Here is a 13395-nt window from a genome sequence, read left to right as displayed (position 1 = left end):
TTGAATTTGTATGTAAGTCGGAACTGGCGTCCAGATTCAGCCGCTGCTGAAACTGACCAGTGGCTGACTACAGGAAGCTCGAGGCAGAGTTGCTCTGCCCTGGGCTTCCTGGAATCAGCCGCTGATCAGTTTCAACAGCAGCTGAATTTGGACGCCTGGGACAGAGCAGCTGGGGCGCTGCTGCGTAGGTCCCCGCAGCGCCGCACCTCAGCGCTGTGGGGACCAACCTGGCAGCACCCCAGCTGCTCTACCCCAGGTGTTCCCAAGTCAGCCGTTGCTGAAACTGATCAGCGGCTGATTCCAGGAAGCCCGGGGCAGAGCAACTCTGCCTCGAGCTTCCTGTAGTCAGCCGCTGGTCAGTTTGAGCTGCGGCTGACTTGGGGACGCCTGGGGCAGAGCAGCTGGGGTACTGCCGGGTTGGTCCAGTAGCGCCGAGGCGCGGCGCTGCGGGACCAACCCGGCAGCGCCCCAGCTTCTCTACCCCAGGCGTCGTCGGCAAGAAAAGCCTAGTCTGCTGAGGGGGGTGGGGGTGCACTAGCTGCCTCCCCCCCCCCCCAGCAGACCAGGGAGATGCAGAGCAGCTTTTCTCGCCCCGGAGGACGCGGGCGGCGGGACCGCGGCACATCTGGACATCCCGCCGCTCCCGTCCTCCGGGGCGAGAAAAGCCCCGTTCGTAACTGCGGATCCGACATAAGTCGGATCTGCGTAACTCGGGGACTGCCTGTATTGGAATCCTGATGTTGGAGCCCATGTAGGAGCATAAGAAGTCCCTGCTCTTCAGAAAGAATAAATTTGAGTTAGTCTTATTTTGTTAACTTGTGTCTTAGCACTGAAAGGCTGTGTCTAGACTGGCAAGTTTTTCGGCAGCTTTTGCGGAAAAACTTGCCAGCTGTCTACACTGGCCGCTTGAATTTCTGCAAGAACACTGACGATCTCATGTAAGAAATCAGTGCTTCTTGCGGAAATACTATGCTGCTCCCGTTCAGGCAAAAGTCCTTTTGTGCAAAAGCTTTTGCACAAAAGTGCCAGTGTAGACAGCTCAGATTTGTTTTGCGCAAAAGTGCGTCTAGATTGGCATGGACGCTTTTCCACAAAAAGTGCTTTTGTGGAAAAGCGTCCGTGCCAGTCTAGACGCTCTTTTCCGCAAATGCTTTTAACGGGAAATCATGCCAGTCTAGACGTAGCCAAAGAGAATGGGGAAATAGCGGTTTACTATAGTGCAATGTACGTTGCTCTTAATGCTGTACTTTAAAAGTAAATACTGTTTTTAAATAAAAACCTTGTGGCTATACGCCTTGTATAATGCTGATAAAGTATGTTCAGTTTAATAATATATTAAAACTTGTGTGATGTGAGCAGTTGTAATGGTTCTAATCCTGCACTGAGCTCTTGGAAGTCAGAAGAACTCTATAAAAGGTGCAAGGTTTCACATACGTTGGATTCATTGCAAGACAGTGGACAGTGAGATGAAGTTTGGCTTTGCATTAAGACTGTATTAATTGTTAAGAGTCTATAATGGCACAGACCATGTTGTTTAAGACTAAGCGCACCAGAACTATGCTGTTGAAACTTGGGATGTCCTGTAACAGTCTGGGCTTTGGCCTGCATATGAGGCTGCAGTTATGCTTAGTCTACGCAGCCATGTTTTACTGGGTAAAAGGCCAGCAAATCCCTAATTCATTTATAATGATTATGTCCATAGCCAAAAGCCATCTTGATTTCTACCTGTTACTGCATGATTTGGAGACTGAGAAGAGTTAAGGTCAATAGACAGACAGATGCAGGGTGTTTGTGTTGTTTTTTCAAAATGATTGATGAAGAAGGAAACAGCTGTTGCTTTTTTGGATTGGGAGATGACAATCATGATTCATTCTCATTTTAGATGCATCAGTGGATGTCTGGAGCTACTTCTATGCTCATCTAATGTCCTTATGGCTAAACAGGTTTTACATCTACACTAGTGCAGCTTTGGGCATCAGTATTTGGATCTGCTTTCAGTTCATTACCCTCAAAATCAAAAAGCAGGTAAGCGAGACTTCACAATTCTAGTATTTACATTCTTTGAACTGCAAGAATCCATCAATTCTTTAACCCACTACTGAAATGTATCCACCTTTGTGGGGGAATGTGGCCTTTCATTTCAGTGTAAGTCCACTCTAGGGCATGTGCAAGTTCTAACTACTTAAAGTTTAAATGAGGTTTGGCATACTTGAAAATCATAGTACAGGCAGTCCCCGACTTACGCGGATCCGACTTATGTCGGATCCGCACTTACGAACGGGGCTTTCTCGCCCCGGAGGTCGAGGTGGCGGATTGCTACCTGCGAGCTCCGGGGCGAGAAAGCCCCGTTCGTAAGCTGCTCCGGTGCCCCTGGTCTGCTGGAGACCGTCTCCAGCAGACCAGGGGCACCGGGCGGGTCCCCGTGCTTCTGAGGCTTTGCCAGAGCAAAGCCTCAGAAGCGCGGGGAACCGCCGCTGCTGCCGCTTCAGTCCCGGTGCCTGTGGTCTGCTGGGGACCGTCCCCAGCAGACCACAGGCACCGGGACTGAAGCTGCGGCCACGGCGGGGTCCCGCGCCTCTGAGACTTTTCCAGAGCAAAGCCTCAGAGGCGCGGCACCCCGCTGCCGCTGCGGCTCTGCTCCCCGTGTCCCTGGTCTGCTGGGGGGGGCGCAGCTAGTGTGCCCCCCCCCCCCCAGCAGACCAGGCTTTTGTTTTGGACCCTGGGGCAGAGCAGCTGGGGCGCTGCCGATTGGTCCTGCAGCGCCACTCTGGGCACTACTGGACCAACCCGGCAGCACCCCAGCTGCTCTGCCCCAGGTCCTGATTCAGCCGCTGCTGGTCAGTTTCAGCAGTGGCTGAATCAGGACGCCTGGGGCAGAGCAGATGGGGTGCTGCTGGGTTGGTCCAGTAGCACCGAGGAGCGGCGCTACTGGAGCAACCCAGCAGCACCCCAGCTGCTCTGCCCCAGGTGTCCCCAAGTCAGCTTCTGCTGAAACTGACCAGCGCTGACTACAGGAAGCCCGAGGCAGAGTTGCTCTGCCCCAGGCTTCCTGGAATCAGCTGCTGATCAGTGTATGAACTAATCTCACATAATCGCCCCATTTACTATGTGAAGAAGATTTTCTACTCTGCATTGGGTACTTTTTTAAATGTAGAATCATGTTTGTGACAACTGCTTACACCTGATGTTTTAGAAGCCAGTCCTGTTCCCAGTGAGGTTAACAATAAAAGTTCCATGATTTCACGAAGAGTAGGATTAAACCATTCAAGATGGTACAAACTCCCTCATTATATATTTGTTCAGTTGTGTATGTGGGTGAACCATGTAGATATGTGGGATGGGAGGAAGAAATGTCTTCAGACACGTGCTGTGATCAAGTCACACCCTATAGTGTAAAATCAGATTACAGTAATGTGGTTTACTGCAATGAGAGTGATGTTTGTTTGATTGTTTTTTGGGCCTATTGTAATAGTGATATGTTTTAGTTACATTTGCTAGTGCTCACCAACTTAATGCTGAAGATTTGTCTAGGTGATTTTTGTTTTATATGAAAACTAGTTTAAGATGAGTTTGAAAGGGGTATGATTAAGATACTACAATTGTGTTGTAGGATGAAAAATCCAGACAAAAACTAACTCAGTTGAAAGTAACAGAGAATGTGCTAGTGAATGGATACACAGGACCAAAAGCAAAGAAGGTTTATGTTGCTGGGGTGAAGATTTTCTACGGCTCTCAAACTGGCACTGCTAAGGTAAAAGGGATTTTTATTTTACGTTGACAAGGGCAATTCAAAATGTTATGGAAGTGTAACTTTGGCTTGCAAGCAGTGTATATTGTGCAAGAACCCCAAAGTGAAATTGATTAGGTTTTTGTTGTCCAATACAATAAAAAATGAAGAGGAAATTAGGTTTTAAATCATTATTCATCTTTAAAAAATCTAAGGGATTATTAATTACATGCACTCCTAAAATATACTCTTTTAATCTATTGGCATAGCTTTAAATTTCTCTTGTAGGGAGAGAGGCTGCTATATAAAGTTTCCTTCTCAAAGACAAAAAATGAGTGATTTTTCTTTTTGTCTGCAGAAATAGTCTTAAAAAAAAATCTGAAATACTAACTTTTTCCAAGACAAAATGCACTTCACTTTTTAAAAAAGAAATGCAGCATGCATGTTTCATAGGTATCTTTGTTCTGCTTCTGTACATGATAGCCAGATGGAAATATTATCAGCTTCTTATTTCAAGGCTTGTGAGTTTCTAACACCATCTCATGGTTGCTGGATAGAGCATAATTTGTTTGGGTTATTGCAGTTAAAGCCTTTCTGTGTCTCTCCCTCCAGGGATTTGCAACAGTTCTTGCTGAAGCAATTCTCTCCCTTAATCTGCCGGCAGAAATCATTAACATGAGAGACTATGATCCCGATGATTGTCTTGCAGAAGAGGTTAGTATTTTTCTGTTTGTCTTTCTTTGCCTATCTGTCTTTTCCTACATTGTTACATTTATTTATTGTAGCTATTTTCCTGGGTCTGTTGAGGGGTTCTTTCTCTTGTGCCTCTCACCGCAAACCTCTCTTAGGTCCCTGAAAATTCCACAAGGTTTGGTTTGAAGAGTGCATCTCTGGGGTAAATAGGGAGCCTTCATTGCAGGGCCTCTTACAGCCTAAAACGCTGCCTTGAAATAGTTTTAATGTTGGTCCTTATTTAATACCAACTGCCTGTTTCTAAGATGAGGTAGGATGGGTAGTTTCTGTCTAAAACACAAGCCTATGAGCTTGGAGGTCTGAGTTCTTTTCTTGGTTCTGCTGCAAGCTTTCTCAAGTAAGACCAAGACATTGCTCAAGTCCCTCACGGTGCCCTTAGTGTCATGTCTGCAACTAATAATATTTCATTCCTTCTTCGGTGGGGTGTTGAGATTTATTTAGTTGATGTTCATAAAGTTCCTCTTGGTCACCCCTGGTTTATACTAAGAGTGAATTTACCAGCTTCTTGCCTAGGGTATTCTGCTGTAGATTTCATGACTAGACTTCTGAAAGGACGTTTTTCTTTCTGACGCTCTAATAAAGGTTGAAACTCTCTAAACCTGGACTCTCTGGACCTGTGTGGTCCTACGTGGATCGGTGGTCCTACGTGGATCGGTGGTCCTACGTGGATCGGTGGTCCTGCATGGATCTGTGGTCCTACACAGATGTTGCAGGACCGGAGAGTCCCGGTGGAGAGCCAGCAGCAGGGACCCTGTGGGGATGGCAGGGCAACGCCCTCAAGCAAGTTGATGGCAGGGCTGCCTAGTGTGGCTGGGAGCCCTAGCACATGGGGCTGGAAGCCATGGTAATGGTGGCCTGGTGGGGCAGGAATCTGCGGTGATGTTGACTCGGTGGGCAGGGAGCTGTGGCAACGTAGGTGGGTCCCAGAGCTGCGTCGTGTGGCTGTCCAGTGGGTCCCAGAGCCATGGTGTGCAGCTGCCTGGCGGGGTTGACCCTGGTAGAGGCAGGGGGTCACAAATTACCTCCCTTGATCTGCCAAAATCCCTCATCTGGGACTGGTCAGGTCCCAGGAGTGCTGGACCAGGCAGGTCCAACCTGTATTAAAGTTGTTTTTGAAAATGCACTGATCATCCCTTTAAAGTACGATTTTCTTCCGATATACTGTCTTCAGGCAACGAGCAAAAATATTTGTGTGTTTCTTGTTGCTACCTACACTGATGGACAGCCAACTGAGAATGCAGCGTGGTTCTGCAAATGGTTAGAAGAGGCTGCGAATGACTTTAGGTTTGGCAAAACCTATCTGAAAGGCATGCGATACGCTGTGTTTGGCTTGGGAAATTCAGTATACGTGGACCACTACAACACAGTGAGTTGGATTTTCTTTTTTTTTCTGATCCCGAAGAGTTGCTAAGCAACTTCAGTGTCTGCACCTCTCAGGTTGAGGGAATTACTCTTCTGGAATCTTGGTTTTAAGAAGTTGGAAAATGAGCTGTTTAAAGGAGGCGGTATATAAGGCCAGATCCAGCTCCCTATCAAGTGCAGCATCCTTTCAAAGTGAAGAGGAATAATTCCTATTGGTACCATGTTAACTTGTGGATTGTTTTCCTCAGGGTAGTAAAGATACCTGTAAAGCTACACAGTAACTCTGATTCCCAGCCTTTGTAGTATACACTAGGAACCTGACGGTGTACACAGTAACCCATCAGCCTGGGCTCATCAGTTAACCTTCACAGTTACACACAAGGCTCCCAGCAGGGGCAGGGAGCAGGCAGGAGCTGGTGCATGCGGAAGGCTGGCTTTTAAGCAGGCTTCCTGTGAGCCGCCTGCCCTGCCCCTGTATCGGAGGCAACAGCACAGGAGGCGGGGACAGGCGGCTCCATGGGAGTCGGTGCTTGCGGGAAGTTGGCTTAAAAGCTAGCTGCCCGCATGCTCCAGCTCCCACGGAGGCCCCTCCTCCCACCTTCTGTGCTAGGTGTAAATGTGTAACCGCTGAAATTTTCATCAGTTACATGTTTACTCTCCTCTCCCTCAAGAATTTTTTTTTAACATTCCTACTATATACAGAATACATTTTGTAAATCTCTGTGTGAAACTTTTAAAACTAGTAGTTAAAGCTGTTCAATTTGTTTTGTGAAAGGCTGATCGGTGTGGTTTCTAAAGACAAAATAAACCACCGACTTCTTATTGACTCTCTCCCTTTTTTTTTAAAGTACTCCTTTGCATTCTGTTATCTGTACTGGATCATGTAAATCTTGTTATTGGCAAACAATGTGAGAGTCTGATGGTGTTTAATACTTTTATCTGACTGTGTTCAAGAGAAAATCATGTTAACTTAGCAGAATATATTTGTATAGTACTTGAGGGCCTGATGGCAGTACCTGGTACTCTATAGACATAGGCTTCGTTATTACTAGCAAATGCTGCAAACTATCCTCTATTATAGAATCCTAGAAATACAGAACTGGAATAGACCTGAGGAAGTCCTGAAGTCCAGCTCCCTGCACTTAAGCAGGACCAGACAAACCTAGACCAGGGTTGGCAATTTTTCAAAGCAATTGTTTTTGTTTGTCTTTTGACCAAAATGTTTCAGGAGCCACATGCCACGCAAAGCTTCTGTACACATGCCCAGGGAAGCAGGTATACAGCGGATGACAGACAAATTTGGACTTGAACAAAATAGGCGATGGAGTAAATTGGCCTCTGGGAGAGAATTTGGTGGAGGAGGGGGCTCTGGGCTGGGGAGGAAGGAGTGCAGGATCTGGGAGGCAGTTTGGGTGGAGGAGAGGGTGCAGGCTGTGACCAGGAAGCACTTACCAGAGGTGCTGGCAGAGCATCTGGGCTTACGTTGGCTGGCTGCCTGCATGCCATGGCCCCGCATGGCTACCAGAAGCGGCAGGCCGCTGGTACGTCTCTGCAAGACCTTTGTGGGGAGGAGGAGAGCGAGTCTCCATGCACTGCCTGCACACACAGGCACTGCCGTCGCAGCTCTGGTTGGTCAGTTTCTGGCCAATAGGAGTTGCGAGAATGGGGCTGGGGGCTGTATGTAGTGATGCTGTCCTCCCCTTTTCCCGCCAGGGGCATGCAGAGATGTGCTAGCAGCTGGCTGCTTCCAGGAATGGCATGGGGATCTGGCAGGCAACCTGCTGTGCCTCTGAATTACTAGCAGCCCTGAAACAGCCATTCAGTGTCGGAGGCTCCAGGAGTGACCAGTTGATTGCAATCGATGGGCTGGTGACCGTTGCTTTACAGTGTAAAGAAGCAAATGAAGACTTCTCCCCCCGCCACCGCCTCAAGAAATGGCTGCCTGTTAGGAGGTGGCTAAAGAGCCGCATGTGGCTCACCCCAACCTAGACCCCGTCAAGGGTTTGTCCAGCCTGTTCTTAAAATCTTCCAGTGATGGAGATTCCACAACTTTCTTTGGAAGCTCCTTCTAGAGCTTAATTATGCTTAGAAGTAGAAAGTTTCTCCGAATATATAACCTAAATCTCCCTTGTTGCAGATTAAGCCAGTTACTACTTTTCTGACCTCTAGTGGACACTGAGAACACAGTCCTTTTTATAACCGCCATCAAGAGATTTGGAGACTAATCGTGTTCCTTCTCAGCCTTCTTTTCTTAAAACTAAAAGAAAAGCAGCCCAGATATTTTTTAACCTTTCCTCACTGCTCAGGTTTTCTACATTTTTAAAAAATAATTTTTGTTGCTGTTCTCTGGACTCTCTCCAGTTTGTTGACATCTTTCCTTAAAGTTTGGCACCCCGAATTGGACATAGTCAGTGGTGACAATAATACTGTTCTACTAATGAAGAAACTATGAGCTGCAGAGAAGCTAAGGTTCAAGTTTATACTCTGTGTTGGCACCAGATCTGGTATGATAGCTCAGAAATCCATAGTTCCTAGTCATGAAGTCAGCCAGCTGTGGCTGTGCATCTAACCATCTTTTTCTAAATTCCTTTCCAGTTTTTTTTCGGAATGATTGACTCTTTAAGTTCCTGGGCTTTGTTCCTCTTCCCATCTTAGGTTGGAAAAAACCTTGACAAGTGGTTGTGGATGCTCAGTGCCAGTCGCGTCATGACTCGAGCGGAAGGGGACTGTAATGTAACCAAAAGCAAGCACGGCAGTATCGAGGCGGACTTCGGTGCCTGGAAGGCTAAGTTCCTTGCTAGGCTCCAGGCACTTTGCAAAGGGGAGAGGGAGCCCTGCAGTGGGAACTGTAAAAAAGGCAAGTGCAAATCTAAAGGGAAGCAGAGCAAGGAGGGATCCGATCATGAGCAAAGGATGTCCGAGCAGGAGAACAATGAGGTAGGTCCAAAACCTACGGGCATTACTTCTGTGGCAAGACTCTCTTAGCAGGGCTGGTTTAAATTCATTCATCTGTGGTTTCCATTGGACTCTTTCCCCAGTTCACAGGGCTAAGATCCGCTCCATGACTTTTACCCTCACACCTGTCCCTGCCTTCTGTTCCTTGGCGTGGAGAACGAGTGTGCCTGGAACTGAGGGTTGTGTGTGTGGACAGGAGTCAGGGTGACTGTCAGGGAGAATTTCTTGTTTAAATGCCACTCCAAGGTATCTCCACTGGCGGGGAGAAGCCGCTTGTTTACTGTGCAAGAGGAGCAGTTAAAAGCACCACTAGTGTCCAGTCGGTTGCTGGTCAGGTGAGCTGCTTAGAATCTCTTTGCAGCTGTAAATTGGCAGCATTGTCTGAGCCAGCTCCGCCAGTTCCTCTGAGTACTTACATGTCTGACTGCGTGTCTCTTCCACAGTGTTTGTGTGAAGAACAGGTTTTGATTAGGGGATCCTCTCTTGCTGGGTAGACAGTGAAAGCAACAGCTGCAGAGCTGCTTCAGTAATCTGCCTAGAGCATAGGGCAGCATTGCCTTTGCACTGTAGACCTTTCTAGAAGACAGTTGCTCTTTCCCCGGCTGGGTTTGTGTGCAAGGCTGTCTTTTCCTTAGCCTACCACAAGGGAGCCAGGTGTTATTAATATTAATATAGGCCAGCTGCTGTACCTGGCTCTTTACAGGGAGGTAAGACAAGCTCCTTGCCCTGAGGCAGCTCCCTTCCTGTCTTGTTCACTGTCCACTCTGCTGTGGATTTTCAAAGGATCCTAAGGCACTAAGGTGCCTAAATCCCATGGGAGTTCAATGGGAGTTGGGGGCTTTTTGTCCTAACCTGTGATTTTTAACTGCCATTGACATGGTGGCAAGTAGATGGATCAGGAAAGAGAGTGGAATGAATCTAGGAGCCATATTTCCCAGACTGAGAGGCAAATGCTTTGTGTGCTCTTACATTCATTCAAAACAATTCATTAGGCTTTTTACTGTTACTTAACTGGCATTTGTGTGCTTTTATATAGATCAAATATTGTCCCACTGTTACCCTTCCAGAAGTCTTTGCTTGATATTGTGTAATTGAACAGCAAGCTAGAATAGACAGGGCTTAGTATTTATAAGATAGCATGCAAGCTTCTAACATGCCTTCTGCAATCTTTCTTGCATAGGTGGAGGAGTTATTTGAAACCACCAGTGAGGAGGAGTTGGGCTCCGAGGAAGATGGAAGTCATAACTCTGTCATTGATGTTGAAGATCTGGGGAAAATGATGGGTCACATGAAGAAGGCCAAGGTACCACTATTAAAGCACGCTTAGAATCTGGAGTTTTCTTATCACTAAGGTAGTGAGTTGATTGATTGCGCTTGTTAGCATGAAGTTTTGATTAACTTGTCTTTCCTGACGAGGAGAAAGTCTTTCAAGAATTTAAAAGACTTTGAGAATTAGCTCTTTGCACTGCCCCTGCCTTGTAGCTGTATAGGCAACTTACAAACAAAGCAGTAAGGTTAGTTGGCTGCCATTTAAGGACGCAAAAAATGTGACTTGAAATATTTGGCAGTAAGTTAAAGGTGCTCTTTTAGCAATAGTCTTACTTAAAAGTTACATCAGTACAATAAAGAGCACTGATGCCTGGAAAATGTGGATTGAAAAGTGCCCAGTGTACAGTTCTAAGCATTGATCTTTCCTTTTTAGAACTATTTTCTAATTGGGGTTCGACAATAAGGTTGGCTCAGTGTCATGGTGCAATTTTAGATGGACAAGCCAATGGCGAATGACACGCCTTTATGGGGACCGTGGCATGACTGTACCTTCAGACAGCTGAATGCTTTTGAGTAACCAGGAGGCTTTCCCCTGAAAGGACCAGGAAGTTGGGTCAGTCCGTCATGTTCAGGTGGCCCAACCCTGCTACACCTGCCCCTGGTGTTGGATTTAAGAAGAGGATCTCCCTGCAGAAGGCAGGCCGGAATCCCCTGGCAAGGGAGGAGAGTCCAGAAGTTGAGTGCTGGCTGGGGAAGGAGTGGACAGGCTGCTCCTAAATGAGAGAAGAACCTGGGCATGAGCTAGGAACTGCCTGTCCCTTGGTAAGAAGGTAGATCTGACCTGGATGGTTGCAGTGATTGGATCTGGAAGTGAGATGGTGAGACAGGCTGTTGCTGCTGGAAGCCTGCCTGTAAAGAAGGGTCTGAAGAGTCGAGGAGACTTTCTTTTCTCTTGGTGTTGCATTGGACTTAGACTAGGGACTCTGCAAAGGACTGAATGCTTAAAGGGGCTTGGCTGGAGTTTCACAGCTCTTGTCTGGCAAGAATAGGCCAAAGAGTGTTAAACTCAGGTGCAAGCACTGCAGCACCTGGTCTTGCAAGGGGGCACTTGGGGAGCGTGAGCTATGTCCGTGTTGTCACAAAAGCGCTTGCTAGCATGAAGTTTTTAACTTGTCTTTCCTGACGAGGAGAAAGTCTTTCAAGAATTTAAAAGACACTGGGAATTAGCTCTTTGCACTGGAACTGCCACTTGCGACATATCTGACTTATTTGTAGAATAGTGTCTCTAGAGGTGACTGCAGCATAAGTGACTAATAAAAAAAGAAAGGTTTGAAATGCAGTGGGGCGAGAACAAGGCCTGAAACGTGTCTGGAAATACAGGTGCATGCACAAGTACTGACTCTGCTTTGGATTTGTTTGTTGGAAGCAAGTCTTGTTCCTGAACGAATGGGAGATGCCCTCACAAGTTAACGCAAAGCAGTTGTTTTTGCCAAGTGCAAAGAGGAATCTTTTACTACAGAACTAGGCCTGAGATTCAGGGGCTTTTTCTCTGAACTCATACTGCCTCATTAACTTTCATGGGGCAAGATGGCGATCTGTGTCTGAATAGCTACCTTTCCTCAGTGTAGGGTCCCCTGAGTTTGTCTTCATTAGAGGAAACTTTTCCTCTTACACGTCGATGAACTTCTAGATCTCACTCTGATCCTCTTTGCAATAGGGTACAGTCCTCCTTTCACTTCGCAGTCACATTTATTCACCACTAGAGGTCACCGGAGAAAAGAAAATGAGATTCTTTGTGTATGCAGTGTAGGTGTAGTTGTAGCTGAGGAGGTCCCAGGATACGAGTAAGACAAAGTGGGTCTTTTATTAGACCAGCTTTTGTGGGTTAGACAAACTTTTGAGCCACCCTGAAGTCTTCTCTAGATCTAAAGCTCCAAAGATAGTGTTTTTCATTGACAGAAGTTGATCCAATAAAAGACTGTTTTTGGTAACCTTCATTTTGACATGATGCAAATACACTAAAGGGGGCAAATTATTTTTGCAACCATTTTCATAAGCAATTAGACTTCAGGGTTTCACTGATTAATATAATCTGTCAACAGCACAAGGAATGTGCCATGTAAAATAAAAATATGCACAATCTACTGTCTAGTGAAGGGGTGGGGAACCTTTTTTGGATCTGGGGCTGCTGGCCCACAGAAAAATCAGTAAGAGGCCGCACGCAAGTGAGAAGCAAAAACAAAAAAACAACTCTAGAATCATAGAGTTGGAAGAGACCTCAGGAGGTCATCAAGTCAGCCCCCTGCCCAAGGCAGGATGAACCCCAACTAAATCAACCCGGCCAGGGCTTTGTCAAGCCAAGACATAAAAACCTCTAGGGATGGAGATTCCACCACCTCCCTAGGTAACCCATTCCAGTGCTTCACCACCCTCCTAGGGAAATAGCTTTTTCTAATATCCAACCCGGACCTCCCCCACTGTAACTTAAGAACATTGCTCCTTGTTCTGCCATCCATCACTATTGATGGATGCCTCTCTCCATCCTCTTTGGAACCTCCCTGCAGGAAGTTGAAGGCTGCTATCAAATCCCCCCTCACTCTTCTCTTTTGCAAACTAAACAAACCCAAATCCCTCAGTCTCTCCTCATAGGTCATGCGCTCCAGCCCCCAAAACATTTTGGTCACCCTCCGCTTGACCCTCTCCAATGTGTCCACATCCTTTCTATAGTGGGGGGCCCAGAACTGGACACAATATTCCAGATGTGGCCTCACCAAAGCCGAATAAAGGGGAATAATCACTTCTCTGGATCTGCTGGCAATGCTCCTCCTAATGCACCCTAATATGCCATTAGCCTTCTTGGCTACAAGGGCACACTGGTGACTCATATCCACTGTAATCCCCAGGTCCTTTTCTGCAGAACTGCTACAGGCAGTCCCCGGGTTATGTACAAGATAGGGACTGTAGGTTTGTTCTTAAGTTGAATTTGTATGTAAGTCGGAACTGGTACATACTGTAGGGGAAACTCTAGCCAAACATTTCTCCAGAGCTCAGTTTTATTCTCCCACACCTCACTTCCCTCAGTCCTTTATTCTCAAGCTGAGGTGTCTGCTGAGAAAAGCCGCTCCATGACTCCCTGGTCTGCTGGGGGGGGGCACTAGCTTCGCGTCTCCCTAGTCTGCTGGGGGGAAGCAGCTAGTGTGGGGTTGCCTCACCCCGTTTGTAAGTAGGGATCCGATGTAAGTCGGATCCATGTAACCCGGGGACTGCCTGTATTTAGCCAGTCGGTCTCCAGCCTGTAACAGTGTTTGGGATTTTTGGGCCCAATCCTC

The 13395-nt window shown here is 47.0% G+C and overlaps 1 protein-coding gene across 1 annotated transcript in view; it reads left to right on the top strand.

Moving 5' to 3' along the window:
• The window catches only part of LOC102458161 (S-adenosyl-L-methionine-dependent tRNA 4-demethylwyosine synthase TYW1), a 191664-nt gene that overhangs the window by 3798 nt on the left and 174471 nt on the right, over nt 1-13395 (top strand). Inside the window, exons 3-8 of the mRNA XM_075905103.2 lie at nt 1883-2025; nt 3611-3751; nt 4340-4441; nt 5652-5846; nt 8498-8779; nt 9978-10100. Of these exons, the coding sequence (XP_075761218.2) occupies nt 1883-2025; nt 3611-3751; nt 4340-4441; nt 5652-5846; nt 8498-8779; nt 9978-10100 (986 nt within the window). The remainder of the gene's footprint in view (nt 1-1882; nt 2026-3610; nt 3752-4339; nt 4442-5651; nt 5847-8497; nt 8780-9977; nt 10101-13395) is intronic.

The sequence above is a fragment of the Pelodiscus sinensis genome, chromosome 21 (assembly GCF_052426305.1).
Source record: "Pelodiscus sinensis isolate ZL-2025 chromosome 21, ASM5242630v1, whole genome shotgun sequence".
Taxonomy (NCBI): Eukaryota; Metazoa; Chordata; order Testudines; family Trionychidae; genus Pelodiscus; species Pelodiscus sinensis.
This window is presented reverse-complemented; position numbering and strand designations above follow the sequence as displayed.